The sequence below is a fragment of the Chaetodon auriga genome, chromosome 17 (assembly GCF_051107435.1).
Source record: "Chaetodon auriga isolate fChaAug3 chromosome 17, fChaAug3.hap1, whole genome shotgun sequence".
NCBI lineage: Eukaryota > Metazoa > Chordata > Actinopteri > Chaetodontiformes > Chaetodontidae > Chaetodon > Chaetodon auriga.
The window spans coordinates 6,851,467-6,872,675 of NC_135090.1; the positions used below are offsets into that span (position 1 = coordinate 6,851,467).

A 21,209-nucleotide genomic window follows, 5' to 3' on the forward strand; every position below is an offset into this window, starting at 1 on the left:
TAAATGTAGGATGAAGATGAACTTAACCAACTGATTCACACACAAATCTCTCAACCTGTGAGGATGTCTGTAAAACCAATGCATCTAGAGAGAAAAGAGGTTCAAAGAATGAATGACTGTGTACTCAGTGCTTGACTCAAGCTGGTTGTAAAGAGAGACCATCTGACATTGAGACTGAAAGAGCAGACTTGTGATTTTTGAAGCATACTTGATACTTGAAGCGTTGGCAGAAGTGGGGCATCATGGCTGGCCTGTAGAACACAGCAGAATTAAAGAACAAGCACGTCCAACAAAGTAGACTCTGAGGATTTGAATGTCAAGCTCCTCCCAGAGGGAGTGTGGCCGCTAGCGTCTGAGCCAGAGTGCTTGTTGTTGCTTCGTCTGCACAGATGGACCGAGTGAATTCAGAGACAGATTTGGTATTTTTAAACCGCACCTCCCTTCCCGTTTCCTCATCGCTGTCATGTGTTTGGTCTCTTTCTGTCCAGAAAACAGGACAAGGACCACAGTCTCATTGTGTGTTTGCATGAAAACTCTCCTCATTGAAGACATACACATACCCTCTCTGTTCCATTCTTGAACTTGATTGTTTACAGTGTTACTTTAAAGTAGCTTGCTTCTATTTCCATAAGGAGCCAGCTATGATGGCCAGCTTTTCACTCCACCTCCAAATGTAGACGTTTGTAACAACTAAACACTTTTGATTTCCGAAAATTTATACAGATTGAGTAGACCCCTGCCCTTACTCTAACATTTGCTCTTTGAAGGATCAGTCTGCAAATTTATGAATGTGCTTGTTTCCCTCAAATCCAGTCAGATGCGTATAAGGCTAGCGGTTTCCCTTTGCTTCCAGTCTTTGTGCTGAGCTAGGCTAGCCTACACATCTCAGATTTAATTTGAATAGGTCTGGTGCTGTGCCCGCACCTCCACAGTCAACCTATTAGTGCTTTATCATCTGTAAATGTATGCCAGATAGCGACCTAGCTACATCCATGAAAAACGGCGACAAGATTGTAAGTGTGGATGAGATTGATTCAGCTGTACAAGTTGTTGTAAGTACATCAGGATGACTTTGTTCTCTCTTTTGTGGTTGATCAAAGGAAACAAACACTGTTGATGTACAGAATGACAAAGTAGACCTTTTCTAAATTTCTTATTAAACTGGGTCCGTGGGGGTTAGCATTATCTGAATCGCTGAGCATTAATCTGATTTAGTGGGTGATAAAAGCATGAATGTGCTTAGTAACTGTAATACTATAGAACCTGAAGTGGTAATTTTCCTGTAGTGGTCTAATCCAAGCACACATACACACACTTAAACACTCGCTCATGCACAAAGTCCATTCGCCGGCTGGCTGCGGTCCAAACTGACACATTGGGGGAAGCAGCAGAAGGCAAGTCTGGCCCAGACAGCTCTGTCTCTGTCTATCTGAGGCTGCAGGAGGCGACTCAACAGCTGCTCAAGGTGAACATCCAATGAGGCATGTGCAAATATGGAGCCTGAGACCGGGAGAGAGACCTAAAGACGGACAAGAGAGAGACAGAGAGAGGGGAAGATGAGTCAGAGAATCAGAGGGTATGATAGTGGGAGTGACAGACATAGAGGGAGAGAGTGGATCATTACACCCAGTGGGATTTGCAGTGTCAAAGCTCCAAGTTCAGTCCAGTATGATGAGACGTTTGAATGTTAACAGGGGTGTGAGTGGGTTGCGGAAAGGTCTGGACACGAAGTGAGTTTAAATTTGAGCTTTAGGCTTAATTGAAGAAGGAATATAGATAGAAATGTATTTGGAAACTAACTGAGAACTAAACTATAAATATTGCATACATCACAATAATATCTTCATCACTTTACTTTGTACCCACACAGGTTCTGGAAGCAAATCATATTCTCTGCACGCAATTTAACTATTATTTATAAGTTTTAGTGAATTGATGCCCCTGGAGTTTTTTTTTTTTCAGTTAAGTGCTTGTTCGTCTTGACAGTCCCTCCAAAGTAAGATTATTTCATTTGTATAGCCCCTCAGTACTCAGTAAAACTGTAAGACTTAAGAACTATGAACATAATAAATAATCCAGTATTGCAATTTTTCCCACTGCAATACCCTGAGCTTCTCAGTAGCCGTGGTCTTAAACCAAATTTGCGCTCATCTCTTCATCATGTGCCAATGGAAGACTACAAAACTGGTTGAAGTCATCACATTCACACTGATTTGCCTGTACCGTAGATGACTGAGTGACTATTGAGAATGATCACCTTAAGGTCCTACACATAGTAAAGAATAGGGCCGTTTACTTATGGCATATATTTGTACTTTGTGTCAAAGCAAATAACCAAGAAGCATGGATTTACAGCAGAATAATGGAGTCAGTGTTTTATGTACAATCATGATGTCTGTGTTTGAACCATTTTGATGTTCATGGGATAAAACCTGTTCATGAGGGCTAGCATGACTCTGTTACCGTTCACACCCATGGTATATATACTATTTCTATGAAAATATAAATGTCTAATTATGTATTAACACGGGAAAGAAATAAAATATTTTCAATGCACCATTTATGTGTCTTGATGTCTCCTGTACGTTCTGTCAGTCAGAGACACGCCATTTGTTCCTGTCATGATGGGAAAAGCTCTGAAATGGCATGTAGACAATTCTGAGACACTGAAACATGGAAACACTGAAAAATTCTAATTTGAGTATCAAAATTATTGATGCTATTGCTAAAATTGGTTAGTTGGAGCAGCTTGAGTTTGAACCCTTTCAAATCCCTGTTCTCTCCCTCAGTTGAATGACAGACCAAGGTTGAACTCGTATTTTCACTCACTCTCTATCTCTGCTTTTTTTTTTTCTTCTTTGGTCAGTTCTTTTCCTTTTCTCTGCATTGATTGTGCCCCAGATCAAAAAATATAACATCAAAAATAAAATTCTCCACTGAAAAATCTCCTGCTGCTCCTCTTTAAGTGAGTAAACTACTACTCATTGGAAGAATCTGAAAGGAAAATGTAAACAAATAGCTCTTCTGCGCTGCATGTTGTAAATAATTTCTTCTGATTTCGCAGGGAATCTGACCTGAGGACAAGCATTAAGAATAACTACATAGAAATAGCCAGTCTTCTCACTGATGGTCTTATTCGCTTATATAGGTGATACAGAGGCATCAGTGAGACTGTTCCGTCAAAGCACATGATCTTCTTCAGTAAATGGTGTTTTCCCTCCTGTCAGGGAGATGTCGATGTTCAGATTTTTCTTGTCTATGTGAGCTTAAAGGATGAGGTTCAGAGTTCATTCTTCACCTCGGAAACAGCAGCTGAGAAAACAATCTCGCCACAAGGTCCATTTATTAGCTGTTTGGGAGGTTTTGATCATATCCCATGATCCGCTTTGACGAATCAGTTAAAAGCCAACATGGGTGAGTATGCTGGGATGTGGATGGAGCGTTTGCTGTGCGGTTTGTGATTGATTCATAAAGCAGCGAAATATCAACCGCAATAATTAAGGTATTAAAACTATACTGCAGGGCCCCCGCTGCCAGACACAACCACATTTATCATTTAGTTTTGCTTATTTCCAAACCAATTTGTACTAAGTGAAATCGATAAGGTCAGTAAAGGTCCGAGCTGGCTTTGAGGTCCAGCCTAACTCCTTGGGCTCTGCACGGGAAAAATGTTATTGGGAGTTTGTGGAGTTAAGTTAGAAATGATGAATGAATTAGAATTGACAGAAATTGATAAAATGAGAATAAATGAAAATGAATATATGCTCATTTGTATTCATTCCAGCCGAACATCAAAATTCAAATATCTCACTTTGGTCAGATCAGTCCCTTCCCATCACACCAGCTTGGAGATGGAAAAGCTACTAAGTGGAGCTTGAGTTGAAATTATTTTATCACAAACGAATATCACAGCGTGCGATACTGCCTCACGTCCATCAAATAGGAAGCAGAGGACACTTCATGAAAGACCAGTACATCAGATACATCAGATCACTTGAGTGAGAGTGGATGCTATCTCTTTGAATGCTAATGAAGGGTGTGTGTGGCCAAAAGCGGCCTCCAGCATATGGGGTGTGACAAGGTTAGATTGCGATGGATGTGGCCCAGGCCGCCATACTCAAGGCTGCTTTATGAGGCCGGATCAGCAGCCGCCGTGCATCAATATAACAACTCATAACACACACGCTCAGTCACTGGGCATCCTGTGGAACGGAAAATATAAATTAGACTGGGGCTCCAGAGGGTGTTACACCGCAGGTGTTCACACATGCACGCACGAGCTAGCGTTGCTTTGTCAAACAAAATGGTGATTTTTGCTTTATAATGAACAGTGTAAACAGCAGCGACAGACAATGACTCATAGACTGTCAGAGGAGGCTGATGGAGCCTAATGATGCAAACGCTTCTGTTCTTGGTTCTATAGCCTCGGATGGCAGGGGAAGCTGGTGTCTGTCTGATGTGACGTGGACGTCAAAAATTAAGACTGGGACGCACAGACACACGTGCGGCACATGCAGAGACACACCATCACACTCTGTTCTCTACCCAAGTCTTTATAGTCCCCTTGATCTCTGCTTCCCTCTCCCTCTGCGCTCTCTGCTGCTATCTGAATCTAGACGGAGGAACAATGCAAAATTAATGTCACCATTTCACCATCCAACTGCTCCAATACATTAAAGCTGGCAGGTCACATTATGCGCGGAATTTATTAGATATGTGAATTAGAAGTACATCGATCACAGCCGCTGTAGATTCATCTTCCGTGTAGCTAAAGCTATGGATTCGTTTGCTTAAATGTTTATGCGACGCTGAGCCAGTTTTACTGCAGTGCTTGTCTCAGCTAAACAGTAACACTGAGCACGCTCCAGCTGAAGTCGTACATGTGCATGACATAACCACTGTGCAGTGTACCCTCCTTGACCACTGCCGTCTGTTTACCCATGAGAGGTTGCTGTTGAGTGAAAGCCAGAAACCGCCATCCATGTGGCTGTCTGCCTGCACACTCTATGCATATAGTGAACAGGGTTTTCTTTTTGTGTGTGTATTACTAGCTGTGACACCATATTTGCCCTTTGTGTGTTTGCTTTACTGTATGTTAGCTAACAGAAAAGGGCTAATCTGAGGTGGAGCGTCCCTTATGGGAATATTTTGTTGACATTTTGGATCAGAAGATCGACATCCATCTTATGTTTGTACAATGTGAAGCTGGAGCCTGGAGCCAGTTAGCCTAGCTTAGCTGTAGACTGGAAATTAATAGCAAGAAATAGCTACCCCGGTTCAATCCAGAGCAGAAAAAACACCTACCAATACCTCTGAAGTTCATTCACATGTTGTAAGTCATACACCAACAAAATTAGATTTAAGAAAATGACAGTTTGTGAGTTTAGGGGAGTTTTTTATTTGAGATTTTCTTGACAAACAACAACTTCACCACACACTTAGGTCAGGATGCATGTATGTAAGACTTGAGACAAATACGCCCACCAACACCTCTAAAGCTGACTATAACACACTGTATTTGACAAGTTGCAGTTTTAAGCAGAGTTATATGACTGTTTATTGACCATGAGCACTGACTTCCTGCCGTCTTGATGTTACACTAAGGCTGTGAAGCAACCAGAAGAGGCTAAAAGAAGTCACCGCTCCCAGCCAAGAAAACCCCCGGATTGTACGGCTCAAACAAACAAGATGTAATGTTTGGAACCGAGGTGAAGATGAGTCCAAGCAAGCTGAAAATGGTTCAACTGGAGTGAAGAATCTGCACTCATCCTGCAGCTCTTTGTGTCTGCTTCATGAGAACAGACTTGAGGGAAAAGGGGGGAGACTGCAGGGAAATGACAGAAAAACTGGAGTTGCTGGTGAGTTCTGGGTTCAGTCTGAGGCTGAGCTGAACACAAAGGCAGAGGCACACTCCGACGCTACGTACATTGCTGCTACGGTTATTACAGCTAAAATATGTGGAGTCAGTTTACTGGCTTTGGACAGAGCCAGGCCAGCTGTTTCTAGCCTTTGAGCTAAGCTAAGTTGAATGTTGAACAGACAGATATGAGGGTGTTCTCAGAGAAAGCAAACAAGTTCATTTCCCAAACTAGAGCCTCATGCACACCCCATCAACATGCAGAGAAATGCAAAGATTGACAGGCCTACCGGTGCCTAGTTACTGGACTGTGATTGGACAGTCGCTGTTCGAAGGAGGGAGTATGGCAAAGGGTCAGTTGTCAACCTGATACTTTTAAACACATGCAGGTTTCATATTCATTCTTTGCTTTTCTTCTTAGACGTTAGTGGGATGTTTTCCGGCATTTGATCACTGCATATTAAATAGGAAACACACTCAAGTTCATTGCAAAAACTGTTTTTATTCACTTGTAATCAGCTGCTGATTTGTTCATGTTTAACAGGGATGGTGTCCCAATGGGAGGAACCTGTCCCCCACCACCAACCAACACACACACACACACACACACCCATGAGCATCTCCCAAAGGACACCTTCACCCTAACTGTGACATATTTAATTGTAAAATTCTTTTTTATCCAGTTGTCTTCCTTCTCTCTCTACTACAGTTGTCTTCTTACAACTGTGTATTAAAGTAATGAGTAAATACACTTTTTATGCAGCATGCTGAGTTTATTAAGGCAGGGTTTTCACAGTGGGGCCATCTTAAGTTACATCACCAGAATTTTCAGCATCTCAATTCCTTGAAGGACACATAATGAACATTATAGTCTAATGTAGCCAGTTAAAGTTAGGTATTGTCAGAAAACGCTCATCTGAGGAAAAAAAAAAAAAACAGCTTATATTTAAAATATCTCCACCCCTGAATAACCAGCAAAGGAGTGGAATCTGAACAAGGTGCAGGTTTTATGCTCTCTGTGAAGAGCATTATCTGAGCAATGTGCAAGATTCACTACTGTCACTGCTCATAACAGACATCATGTTGATTCATAGTCGTGCTTTTGCTGTTTGTTTTCATGTGCTCTTGCATGGAAGTTGCGAGCCAAAACATATTTTTTTCTGAAGCCAAGACTTCCCACACTGTCTTGGGGGAAAAAGTTTCACAGGAGGACCATCACATGTAATGAAAATCAAAGCTGATAAGCTTTTGAGTGCCAGGGTGGCCCTCATTCCACTTAGGCTATAATATTAATTTGGCTGAAGCAACGTTCGCATTCTGCAGCGGAGACGACGAGTGTGTTGGCAGCTTATAGGAGAGGCTTTAGCTCCTTTGGAGGCCTACTTTTCTCACCACCGCCTCGACTGTGTCAATGTATTCCCTCATGCCTCTCTGTGCCTCTCAACTCTGAAGCTTGAAGGAAGTGCAAAGCTCCGGATCCAAGAGGAAGCTCTGAAGGGCGGGACTGAGAGGAAAAGGTGTAATTACAACGCTGTCTGCTACTTCAGCACCACACACTGCTCCATGGATTTATCGATACGCAGCAGAGTGAGGCTACTGATATTTCAGAGCCATTGTCGGGGCCATAGATTGTAACTTGCACAAACCTCAGTCAGATAGAGGATCAATGAGTCAGGCAGACCAGACTAATATATTCAGCTAAACAACCCCTGCATTCTCTGCTACGCAGGGATGGGGAGGGGAGATGGCAGGTTAACAAGGGGGATGTACTTTAGTTATTTTGCTAGCAAGGAGGATGACACCCCCCTCACCCCCTGCTTAAATTGCCTACTGCTTGTAATGTTTCTTAAACAGGCCAGATGAAAACATTTCCCGAGGAGCCTGAATCTTGCGCCTCCTTTTCACAGGTTTTTACCTTTCTGAAAATTTAATACACTTCATGGTGTCAATAATATATACCGACACAAAGAGTAAAACCATATTAGATATACCTCATATTTTGCTGCTTTTATCCGCCCTGAATCACTTGACCTTGATGCCCAAAACTCACTTTGAGTCTCGGGTCCTTTCTACCATTTAAGTGTGTATGTGCGCCTACAGTATCTGTTCCCTTTGTGACGGGGAGGAGACGTTTGCCTGGCTGTATCTCAGTGTGCATGCTTTCATCAAACTTACAGACAGTGAGACAGAGAGTTGGAGCTCCCTTTGAGGAAAGACTGTTAAATAATGCAGGTGGTTAAGTAAGCTTGTCGGAACGAATTGTAAAAAAGCCCCTGCTTCACTGAGCCAGAGCCTGTTAGAGAAAGAAAGAGGGGGTGGGGGCCTGCGTGACTTTCAGCCCTCCAGAGTCCCGTTCACACACATGGGCCGAATACAGAACGTGGCAAGAAAGATATGAGTGTTTGTGTGTGTGTGTGTGTGTGTGTGTGTGTGTGTGTGCGTGTGTGTGTGAGGGGGAAGGATGGGGGCAGCTATGATGAGAAAGCCGGACAGGTCCTGTGTGCTCCTCCACTGCCATCATGTCCTCTTGCTGGTGCTTTATAGATCAGTCTGACACAGAGCATCCTCTGGTGTAGCTAAACTGCTATATAGCTATATAAAGCTAATGCAGTTGTAATTATTGACCCATACTGTCACTTTGAATTTAGGACCACGGAGGGGGACGGGTTTTCTAGACAGAATGACACATGTTGTAACATCATCTGGCAGTGGAGAGCACAAATGACTGTCTAGGTCCAGAGCTGAAGATGTGACCAGCATCAGATACTGATACTGACTCAAACAGCAGTCGTCTGAATTCCACGGTGTGGGTGGTACCAGGCTGCCCCCTGCAGCCGGTCAAAGCGAACTGCACCTTCATCACTTCAGTACGACACTGGTTACAAAAGTAACCATTCCAGCAAGAGTCGAGAAATCCACACCACACACTGTTTTAGCACCTTTTCATTGAACCATCATTCCAAAAAAAAACTTGGAAGGCAGTGTAAAACACAAATTAAACAGATTCTCAATTGAAAATAGTACAAAGACAACATGTTTTATGTTTCCCCTCATCGGCTTCAATGATTTTTGTAAATATATTCTTATTCTGAATCTGATGCAGAACATGTTTCAAACAAGTTTGAACAGCAGCAACTAAAGACTGGGAAAGATGATGAAGATGATGGACTCGGGAACACTTTGTACACTGTTTATTGTTTTATTGCTTACGTTGAAATATTCTTTTTCTATGTTATTGCATTTAAAATTGTTTCTTTGGGACCTTTTAATTGGTTTTCTTGATAATGCAATCTTATGTATGAATATGTGGGTGCTGCTCAGAATCTTTAAGGGATCATTTAATCACCACAGTATAACACCAAGTCAGTTAAACTTCAGGGACGTCTATCTGTCCATTTAGGAAGCTCAAGTGATTGGGACTCAGTTACACCTGCTGTGGTGCTAATGGAAGTGACAACAGGTGTGATGGAGAGGCGACAGCAGCACAACCCACACAAAGGGAAAAGGTTTTGCATGTGGTGGCCGCACACAGTTGCTCTCTCCTTTTCCCTCCTGAATGATTCTTCTCTAGTTCTGAGTTCTGGTAACATCCTTTTCACTACTCGTAGCATGAGGTGGCACCTGCAGCCCAGTCAGATTGCACAGATAGTCCAGCTCCTCCAGGATGGCACGTCCATACGTGCGGTTGCAGGAAGGTTTGCTGTGTCTCTGAGCACAGTCTCAAGAGCATGTCGGGAGTGCAGACAGACACATATTTTACTTTGATTTTCGGTGTTATTTTGAATCCTGCCCTCAATGAGTTGATCTTGGTTTCCATTGACCATTTTGTTCTCAACAAATTATACAATGTACATCAGTGAAGATTTTCAACTTGAGTAATTCCTTCATGATATGTGATTTAAGTGTTTCCTTCATTTTTTTTGAACAGTGTAGTTGACCATGAGCTTCATTATTTGCCAGTTGTCACGGAATTGTACATGTTGACATCTTCATTTTCTGGAGCATTTTAATGACTTACCTTCTATGTTAGTTTAAAATCTGAGACTCAAAAGTTCATTCTTGATTTTGGAAATGATCAAAAGCAGCAACTGAATTAAATTTGTGGTAAAACACTCAAGAAGGAAGTCTGAACCTTTAATTCATACATGAACATAGTCATTGTTGAGGAGTTCCATTCATATACCAAGAGTCCATTTCTTATTCATGAATATATTTAATTCTGCATAATGCTGGTAGATTACAGTGTACATGGAATGGCCACAATGGAATCTGCTAACCTTGAACGCATCTGGACTTCTGTCAAGAGAACAATGTTAACACTGCAGTGAAAGTAACCGCTGCTGCAAAGAGTTCATATAAATACAACTAGATTGATTTTCAGATTTTTAGACACAAAACAATCTTCAGCTTATATCCGAGGTGGTGGAGGGACAAATCCTACGTCAAGCAAATCGCCTGAACTTGGTTCAACTTTAAGGTATAGTGTGGCTGATTGTCCTGCTGGTATTAAGGCCTGTTGATGCAGTCTGTACATCGGTCTGACGTAAATCCCACTCCTGTCTTCATCCGTAAAAAAATAATTATACAACTATAAATTATAACTAAACACATATACAAATCACTGATTATGGTGCCAAAACTACTGAAACAGGAAAACATAAGCAAACAGACCAACAAATGGTGACAGAAGACGAGCATGAGTTTGTGAGGGTGATATTATTGCTTTGGTGCGTTTCCACTAAGAAGGGAAGAATGGTCCATGTGAAGAGCGCAACAACAAGGTGAGGAGAGGCCAAACGTTATGTTACAGCTCCACACTTGTTTCCTTCTGGACGTGCTGTAGCCTCATCTTAAATACGCGGCGGTGCCTCGTTAATTCACAGGAAGACATAAAGGCAGCCCTCCTCTTCCGTGTTGTCGCTCTCTCTGCTGTGTTGTGCTGGTCAGAAGCTGAAGATATCATCCCCGAATGGGCTGGGACTGTTGGGAGTGTTTCCATTGGTGCTGTCCCAGTCGGGTTCAATAAGCCAGTCCTGGGGCGTCACCCCAATGTCCAGGACCTGGGGGTTAGTACGCGACACTGCCAGGCTGAGGAGACAGAGGAGAAACTGATGAATAGAAAGTGCTAAACAAGAGCTGTGTCCCACACAAATGTTAAACCTTGTATGTTAGGATAAGGCTGCTGTTATTCCACTTTTCTATTTGTCAGTATTCTCACTAAATCCCACTGATAGACCAAAACCAACAAGGGTTAGTCCATCTCTCAATATTTAACTGCGAATTCTAAACCCTGTTCGTCTGGAGTCGATCGGCTCCTGCTGAAGACGCCACTCTTTAAAGACGGTCCACAAATACACTGCAAACGTTGTGCAGACGGAAGTGAACTGTTTTATTGACCATTTTATGCCACGGACTGAATTTTGATGTGCTCGTGAATATTTAGGACTCAAAGGTGTAGTGAAAGTGAAATGTGTAGTGACACGCTTCTATAGAAAAATGGAAATCAAATGGAAACTTCCGAGGTGCAGGGCAGTGTGAGGGATTCACTGAACACAATGTAATACAGATGTACAAAAGGTGATCGTCCTGATGGCCTACCTACAGAAGCTTTGGACTTGTTGCTACATTTTCCAGAGCATAGGAGTTGGAACAGTTCACTGCTGTGGTGGTGAGCATTGTAATTCGACTAGTTTGTGTTCTGCACCTTCTGGTGTAGTGGTGTAATGGGTGTGTATTTCCTCAGCTGCTTCCTCCCAAAATCCACAAGCAGCTCCTTGGTGTAGCTGACATTCAATAAGTGGTCCCTCACTTCTTCTGGGTAGGCCTACCTTTACAGCACCAGGACGATGTATGTGAGATTAACTTCGCTGCTGTACCCATGTTGATGGTAATGACGGGCGATATCAGTCAGTTCAACACTGGGGATAAATGAAGTGTTTGTATACACAGGCAATACTAGTGGGATCAATCGATTGGAGCTTTTAGTCTTTTTCTGAGATTTGTTGACAATAAGAGAAATATAGAATATCACCAGCCTTATCCTTCAAACCAGCAGCATGAATAAAGTTTTAACATGATCAAGTGGTGTCAGATGAAAATGTACGTGGACTTCAGGCCTGATGTCACTTATCCAAAGTGCTGTAGCTGCTGCTCATTAGCTCACCACGTTAAAGTCTGGGGTCAAGCCCTGATTTTAATGCAGCTTCCACCGCAGCTCAGCCTCTCAGATGTGTTTGTATAACTAAAGCCTCAATTTCCTCTAATTAAGGCCCCTCAGTCTGGCTGCAAACTGCCTTTTGTCTCTGGGATAATCATTTCTCCAAAGCCCGGGTAGAGGTCAACAGGATTACTTCAAGACATTCAGTCCAGTCGAGCCGTGGGATAAAAGGTTTGATCTGTGGGGTGAGGTGACACACTGCTCCACTTTTACACCAGCGGCCACAAACACAACAAAGGCCTCAGTGTGGAATGGACTCCCATTGTTCCCTCTGATTCAGTCCATTCATTGACAGACAAACGCAGACTATGAGGAAAGGGATATCAGGAAAAAAGCAGTTTTCGGTGATGAGAAGGGTGAACACGATGGCATTTTTCACTTTGACTGGAACTCAATACTTTATATCAGCTTTCTTCTCTGAACCCCGTCGACAATCTTTCCATCTGGGTGGACATAAAGGACACAGGAAGCTCTTCCACACTACTGACTAACATTACTGACCTGTGAAGAGTGGTGCTGGGTTTGGTGGTGATTGAATGGAACAGATTATGGTTAGGTTAGTAATTAGGACTACTACACTAAAGTAAGGCTTGTAAAAGTTGACAGTGGTACTCAACTTTACCTGGATATGAACCATAGCTATCCAGAGCACAGCTGGAGACACAAACACACAATAGATTGAGGGCAGATGAAAGTTTAGCTGTCAAATTTTCTCTCAGTGATTGTACAGTTGCTGTTGATACTGTCCCCTCACTTTCTATGTAATCACAGGCTGGAGGATTTGCATTCTGCAGTACATAAAAATCATCAGTAAGAGGCGCTGTAGAGCCAAGCAGCGTGACAATGAACTAAAGTGTACTGAAGGATTTGGCAAAGCGTTGTTTTTATTTTTACAAGCAGCAGAGAGAATCACCTAAGATGAATTTGACTTAGAGATAAATCTACTGAGACAAAGTTCTCACCTGGAGAAGGCTTCATCCAGATCATCTTCTATCGCCTGCGAGAAGAAGAAGAAGAAGAATCTTGGCTTAATATTCATCCAGTCAACACTGGTGCTTGCAAACAAGATTCATCCAACTACAGACATTGGAAAGTTTTGAAACCTTATGATTTGAGATATTCATGAGATTTTTCAAGGATTTTCCAGGATCTGTAGACATAAATCAATGTGAATCACAGCGGACCTGAGTCACACTTCATCTCAAACAGAAAATGAAATATCAAGCTTAAAGAAAATGAAGAGAGGGTGCAACTGCCACACAGAGTCACAGCCAGAGAAGAGCAGAATCTTACCCAGGCAGGGTTATTATTGGTCTCAGAGGGCCTGTGGTTATCCAGCTGATCCTCCTCTGCATTCCCATTGGTCTCCACTACCGCGTTCACGCTGTCCTCAAAGTCCAATAGGTTGTCTGTGGCAACATCTACTTGAGAGGAGAAGGACGGGCAAACCGTTAGTCTGTGTCTGCAGAATGTAGAATGTAACGTTAAAGAGACTACAGCCACACCAGCAGCTGTCCAGGCCCAAACTTGGCACCAGAGGAAACACCTTAACCTAAACAGCAACAGGTTCTGTGTGTGTTCCATGTGTGTGTGTGCTTTACCTGTCCCTTTCAGGCTCCCCAAGCTGTTAGATCTCTCTGAATGGGAACTACTGCTGGCCTCTCCGGCTGAGCCAGACTTCGCTCTTCTTCCTTTCTCTAGAAAGGAGATGAGATGTGCAGAGACATAACACGAGCAGGTCAAAACCTGTTTACTGCAACCTTCCAGCGGGTAGCTGCATCCTTGGGAGCATCAAGGCTGATTCAGTACAAACACAAGCGGTTTAAGCCACTGATAAAACAATTCCTCTGCAGACTGTGCTTATGTGTGTGTGTGGGTGTCACTTCCAGAACGTGGAGGATGAAGAGTGTGGTGCCCACCTTCTTTGGCTACTTGCCAGAGTTCGAACGCTACTGTGAAGGCCTGGGCTACTGTCAAAGCCACTGCCTGAGCCTGGAGAACAGGAGAAAATCACACTTTATTACAGTGCATGAAGAATTAGAAGCATGATCAGAAGCTGATATATGCAACACAATGAATGTAAGGTCTTTTCAACTGAGGAGCTGCTTCAGTAGAGGACAGAAGGAGCTCATTATCACTGTCTCCAAAGCCACAATAAGAGAGACGCCAGTATTAAGGAAGCAGGCTATTATCATGTTGTCCTGGCAGAGAAGGGGTTGAGTGTGGAAGCAGGTAAGATGAGAGGAAAAGTGCCCTACTGCTTTTCAACACGGTGGAGCACAGGAAGATGACAGACAGCGTGACGAGTGAGACTTCTAGGGTTTCCTCTTAAGAGCAGGGGTGAGGAGAGAGGAGAGCTACGGCATCAGAAAGACAGAAGAAGAGCAGGATAAATCGTGTCTACTCCCAAAAGTGCCTCTGGCCACTCACTTTAGATCATAAGGCGACTGGGTGAAGCACCTGGCACATGCTGGGTGTCACAGGTGCAAGCAAACACAGCATTGCTTTTAAACGGACCACGAGGTCACAAGCTCTGCAGTAAGTGAAACTGAAGATTAAATAATCCACCCAAGCATGAAGAGAGGGGAAAGGAAAAAGGTACACTTAAGGCTCGGATGTTGTAATTCATAACAAGCTGATGCCAAGTTAAAAAGCACTGGCACTGGATTTTAATTTATCTTCATCCTAAATTAAACATAAAAGGCTGATACGGCAGTCAAACAACTCACCACTTTCCTCTTGGAGCAGAGGTAGGCGTGGCACTCCAGGGTCCCATTGAGGGTGTTTTGAGCAATATAAGCGAACACTTTATCATGCAGTTTGTCCACAGTGCAGTAGGATATTCTGCAGGCCAGAGGTGACAGGTTAGAGACACAGCACACTGAGAGAGTTCACGTGTCACGCGGCGATGCTCTTATAAGGTATGATAACTTGAATTTAGCAGCTCTGCAAGCGCACCAACAGAAACCTGTGCACAAACCTGTATATGGAGACATTTTCCAGGAGTTTGTTGGTCAAGCTGTCATACAGGACGATTCCCTGAGGGGAAACCTTCAGAGCAACCTTCTGAGGCTTCTTCCCACTGGCTTTAGCCTGTTACACACACAGACAACAAGCTTGTTTAATAGCATGTTGGTGTGTTGAACTATGGGACTGATGTGCTTTTATGAAATGACATGTTTAGTGTGTTTTAATGAACATTTTCGATTTGCACTGTAAAAAACAGGCAAAATGTAGCGAAGTATGATGGAAACAGACATCACACATAAATCATGACACTCTTTAATCTCTTAACTCTTTTATTTAGTTCCCACTGGATGAGCGTTCACACGTTAAGGAAGCAGTATTCCTGTTGACTGTATGACGCTGACATCCTTAATGGCATTGTTAGTGTTTTTCCAGCTCTCACCGTGGCAACAATCCTCTTCACTGCAGCAGCCGACAGGTCCTCTCCCTTGGGCTGATCCACAAGTGTCATACCGAGGTGGCGAAGGTTAAAGGTCATGCCCTCTAAGATGGTCTCCCGGGTGTCAGTCCAGTTCTCCGGAAGCTCTGCAGAGGAAAAACATATTTTCAGGGAAAAAGTGGGTCAATAAATTGATCAACAGGAAATGTTCTTGTTGTGCCCATTCATCAAGTTAAAGAACATCAAATATGTGTTGGTTACAGCTTCACAGATGACTTGCCTGCTCCTGCTCCCCCTCCATTTCATGCTCCAAAATAAATAAGATTAATCGTGAGAACATTCAAAGAGCTTGAGAAAAACACAAATCAGAGGAAATGTAAACAGCCGATGTTGAAGTTAAAGTGGAGCCACTTTATCTGCTCTCTCCCTGAAGTGGAATGGCAAAGCAGGGTATCTAGGTCAGAGGTACTGTCAATGTAAAGTAAATATTTCAACTCCAAAAGCAACTTATAGGGCTTGACAATAAAAAGGCAAAGAGTTAGGAGCGAGTATACATGGACTCTGACATATTGTGATAAGAGGAGAGCGTGCTTTCCCCTTTCTGAGAGGAACGTCGCTGATCTCTCCCAAACTCGGCCACGGATGTCTCTCTAAAAAGTGCGTCACCGTCTCAACTTCTGTGTCCACTTTGAAGGAGCTTAGCAGGCTGATCTGTTGACTGAAAGAGAACAAGGAGTGTAAAAACTGTAACTGCTGAAGGAACAGCTGCTATCTCCATGTGGTTTCTTATCAGTTTTTGTGTGGTGCCGGCTGGCCCTGACCCTCTGGCTGTGTTTACACAGATTTCCTCTGAGAAAGAAAGGAGGGGAGAGGGGTTAGGGAACGCAAGAGCAGAAAAACAGCACCATTACCTCGAAATCCATCCTCCCAGCATTTACCTCCTCTGGGATGTAGGGAATACCACAAAGTCACGCAGACACATGTTCACACAACGTGCACACACGCACTGTAAGTCTGCAGCTGAAAGATGACTGCTTCACAGACTGTTCAGAGAAATCCTGTGACACCATTCTGGTCTAACTGAGGTCAGGACAGACCCATAATGGAGGACAGCGCCGGCTGGTCAATGTGATATTTTCAATAACGAGCCAGCATCAGTTTTCAACGTGGCCCGTCTTGAGAAAATAGCACCAGGTACCAGGCACCGCTCAGCCGAAGAATGTGAACGGCTTTGTGATCCAAGGTCAGCAGCAGCAACCTGAAAGGAAACAGCTGTGTGCACATGTGCACTGAGACCAAGTAAAACCAGGTGACCCTGCTGTAAGTACAAGTCGACCTCGCCATCTGTTAGTGTTAAGAGACTCCTTACTGGGTGTGAAAAAAAACAGAGTTTTCTGATTGCAGGGTAAGTGGATGTGCCTTTGATGGCGGAGCGAGAGAAAGAAGGGGAAACTGAAGAGCGAGATAAGACAACAGCACAGGCCTCAGGTCCTTAGTCATCCATCAAATCCAACACTAATGGATGAGTATCCATTTCATGCGTCAAAGGGGAAAAAAAAAAAGTCTTTGTTGAACACTGTGGCAACAAACGTGCTGATCCAAAAGGGTCCAACTGACAGGCAATTCACGTCCTGGCTGATTTGTGTGTCTACACCAAACACTGAATCACTGTGGAAACCACCAACTGTGGCCCTACAACTTCTGCCATCATTTAACTTTTCTTTCAGCTCCACCGATCGGCATCCGCACGGCTCTAAAGTCCGCTTTCAAGGAATCCAAATTCATCTCGGCTGATGTCAGGGTTTCTACAGACGCAGAAACATACCAAGACGCGAGTGATAGCATGTCGGTCTGAAAGTCTGCGCGGATGCAAAGTTCGACTTCTCAGAGGCGTTTAGCCTCAAGTTCATTCATCAGGCTGGAGAGTTAATGGGCCAAATAAACAGAGCAGAATTCAAACAAGACCGGTATCTTTAACTGTTACAATATGAACAGACCCAGCTTACAAAGCCACTTGACTTTGGAGGAACTGGTGGGTCCTTATCCAGAGATGTGAGGGTTTGTGTGCTTTTTCTCCTTATTTAAAAAACAAACAAACAAATGCAGCCACACTTGAGGACTTTGTCCTCGCAATGATAGTGTGTTCAACATTTTTATACTGTCAATGTCGACAGAAAATCATCTGCCCTGTCACTTCTGGCGAATACTCAATCCTGAGCTCTAAACCTTTTCAGTTTCTCTCATATTACGGCAGCCGCAGTGTGTTGTATAACCTCATTTTGAGTGGATCAGATCAACATATAAGAACCTATAGGTCAACCTACGCAAAAATCTCAACACCACTCCATTGAACCATTGATCACTCAGCTGATCCATCCTCAGTATAGTAATGAGATGCAGACACTTCCTACACAGAACTGCAGTCCACTGAGTTTGAATCCAGCCCTTCATTTCAGATCCCACCTGCTGCATCTGCAACTGGAGAGAAGTTCATTGATCCAATACGGTTCTTATTGCCAGAAGGGTCTTTGATTCTGGGCAGACGTGATGCAGGCAGAGTGCAATTCAAGTAGTTCTCAGAGCCATCAAAAACACCATCTTGCCAGCAGTGTATCAGACTGATAGTGGTGTGTGACTACAACACGCTAGGAATTGATTGAACGCACTTCTCATCTCTAATGTCATCACAAAACAGCAAGGAGGATGGGAAAGTCTGACAGCAAAGGCAGAGTGGAAACAGAGGGGGGAAAAAGCCTCATCCTCATGAGCACCGAGGCAGAAGAGCTAACTAGAGAGTCACGCATTGGTGAAATTAACTGCTTCATAATGGGGTACAAATGTTCCAATCATGGCGGTGATTTGCCAAACTAGGCACTGCTGTGTGCTGGCAGAATCACATGCTTCCATTTGAGGAGGTCCACAGAAAATGGCTCTTTGCCGCAGACAAGCACCCTCCGGCTGGTCCTTGACACTGGCAGCGTGCCGGTGCGGGTCGTCCAGGGCGACCGAGCCAGGGCAATAAGAGAAGTGGACAAGGAGCGGGGAGGCCTTCGCCATTTAAAAACAGGGCAGTCCCCATTCGGCTGAATAGGTTTCTCCTCAATGCAAACTCAATGACAGTATGCAGATATGTGAAGGTGAGCGATAAAAGGGCCCGTTAATCGCAGTATCTGTGTGAAACGCTCAGGTGCTGCTGCCCAGTGAACTGCATTCACCTGATATCCCAAGTGCACGTTCTGAAAAGATGGAATGTGTGCTGACCCGACTTGGTGTCGTAGGCCAGAGTCAGACCTGGAAGTCTCGCATGGGCGATGTGGGTCAGCGCTGGTGAGGAATGTGTGCCCTGCAGCCTGGAGAAGACCTGGTAATCTATACTACAATACAGTACTTCTACAACAAGTGGGTCACTAGCTGCCTCGACAGGAAGCTTTTAATTCCACTAGTAATCAGAGTCAGAGCCCAAGCAGAGTCAAAACGCCTCGCGCAAACACCCAAAACTGATGGTGCAAAGCGCTCCACGCAGACCAGGGACCAGGGAGCAGTTTGAAAGAAAAAGGCTGGTCCATGTAACCGCAGGCTCTGATCGCTGTGCACATGTGACCACATTAACATTTGGCCCTCAAGCATTAATACAGAAATGTGCTGCCAAGAAATGTGTCAGCGTGTAAGAGTGTATCTCAAATTCCTGAAGCACTGCTATTTCTTCAGGTGAGCTGCTCAGGTTACATACAGTATTGGGGGATATTCCTGTAATCCACCCTGCGTTTTCTAAAGATCATATACGCTTTCTGGCGGAATTTAAAATAGACCAGCTTGAACTCAAGCCAGCGGGGGCCGTGCACTGACTTACTCGCAGCATTCCTGGCTTGTCCTCATGGTTACAGGCAGGAGAGCTTTCAGGCCGCCTAAGTCATTCCCCCAGAAGTTTACGGCCAGGATCAAGTGAGATTTAGCTTACAAAGTGGCCCTCAAGTCCTACAATGGGCACCAAAGTGCCTTAAAGGAGTTTCGTGTAAATGCTGCAGTGTGGACAAGCTTCTAAACTGCTGAAGGGCCCTTGAGCAAGACACATAATCACTGTGAATTATGTCTGGAATAGTGGATGGAAAGAGGAGGGTGTCCTGGAAGACCGGGATCATCTCCTAAGAGACTAAAATATAAAGACAAAAAAGTCTTGTACCAAACTATTAAAAGTATTATTATTAGAGTCTTCACATCTTTTCTTAACACAATAATATCGAATATTTCCAATAAAATAAATTAGTGAAGTGTCACTTTTTGTTGGGGTTGACGTCTACTGTATTCTGCCCACTTTCAAAATAACATTTATTTCCGGAAAACTCGGTGCCAACCGCATTGCAAACGAACACATTTCTCAATCTCCAACGCATCACATATTATTTCCCCAGAACCGAACAGGAGCAGACAGAAACGTTCCTTCAAACAGCACTTTGTCAAGCGGAATTCGGTCCCTTTGTCAAACAGAGTGCGACGTACCTTCGGAGGCTGAAAAGGATGTCAAACTTCACCTTTGAAACTTTGTTGCGACAGAACGACAAGGTAACATAAAACTGTGCTGGTGTTTCTCGCATTTGGAGCAAAACGCTGAACTTTGGTGAAGTCAGCTCACACGTCATGTTGACTAATCCTCATAATTATAGTGATATGTACAAAGTGGTGAGCAAAAGTCAAATTCGGCACGGTGGCACTGGGAAACGCAGCTAACGGTTAAAAACCTTATTTCTGCGGTGTTTCTTACTTCTGTGTCTGCCGGCAGTCCAGGACTGTTTCGCCATACTTGGGCTCCGGATAATAGCTCTCCCAGCCGACTTGAGGGCATCCATGTCGGTGTTTTAAAAAGCAGAGAGTCGGTGAAGTTTGCCGGAGTCTTGAAGTGAAATGTTGTTGACCAGACTGCTGATGGGGAGGATGGACTTGTGGTGCGTTCCCGTGCTGTCAGAAATACCGCAATTTACGAGGTCTGCGCGCGCGTGAACGAGCCCAGCGCAGAAGTAATGTTGCATTTGCGTAAAATTGGACCTTTTGAGCTTAAAGTTCAGGTGGTTGGTTCGTGTTTTTTCAAAGCTGTTTTCTTTTTAATGATTATTGCGTACGGGTCATTAAATTCAATGTCTCTTTCTTGTCTATAATACTGCTACTGTAACCACTTTGTTGAAAATTATTTCAAAATGCTTTTATTTCATTACACATGAATGCAACATAGTTGTTGAGATGTGACATTTAGGTGGGGGCAGACGTGACAGCTCTGTAACCAAAAAAATCATTTGTTTTGATCTACGTGTCTACTTTGTCTCTAGTTTCAGATGCCATCCATGTCTTTTATTATGTTATATTCCTGGAACTGGGCAGCTTAACAGGTCAAAGTATTCATCTAACATTCAATTCACCCCATCACAACACAGACGTACGAATAAGACCCACATGAAAAATTAACCCTGTGGCCACAGGATTTCTATAAAGAAAAGGCTCATCTGGTCGTTGGGTGTACCATAAAGCAACCTAATGCAACTTGTCCATGACCTTCTTACTAAGACTTAGATATTTACAAGGAGCACCTGAAGGCAGCATCAAACCACAAGGTAACCACATTTTTTCTGCCTGGGGCCCCAGGGAGAGCAACAAGGTTTTAAGAATAGGATGTCAACAACACTTGGCTTGCATGTCTGGGCGGTCACAACAAGCTAAACTTAAAAACTCAAAGCTTCAGA

The 21,209-nt window shown here is 43.7% G+C and overlaps 2 protein-coding genes across 3 annotated transcripts in view; one reads left to right on the forward strand and one right to left on the reverse strand.

Moving 5' to 3' along the window:
* srfbp1 (serum response factor binding protein 1) overlaps window positions 1-21,209 on the forward strand; it is a 281,373-nt gene that overhangs the window by 246,042 nt on the left and 14,122 nt on the right. The gene's annotated exons all lie outside the window — the stretch shown is intronic.
* LOC143334839 (low density lipoprotein receptor adapter protein 1-B-like) lies at window positions 10,060-20,415 on the reverse strand. 2 transcript variants are annotated; one of them, XM_076753770.1, is made up of 10 exons: window positions 20,240-20,415; window positions 15,484-15,626; window positions 15,055-15,167; window positions 14,804-14,918; window positions 13,994-14,066; window positions 13,676-13,771; window positions 13,368-13,495; window positions 13,037-13,071; window positions 12,697-12,728; window positions 10,060-10,945 (listed from the first exon to the last, which is right to left on the reverse strand). In XM_076753770.1, exons 1-10 carry the CDS (start codon window positions 20,322-20,324, stop codon window positions 10,899-10,901), a joined length of 867 nt encoding a protein of 288 aa, XP_076609885.1. In that variant the 5' UTR covers window positions 20,325-20,415; the 3' UTR covers window positions 10,060-10,898. The 2 variants fall into 2 exon arrangements, with proteins under 2 accessions (XP_076609885.1, XP_076609884.1); XM_076753769.1 differs by lacking the exon at window positions 12,697-12,728 and having other exon boundaries at window positions 10,667-10,945; window positions 20,240-20,406.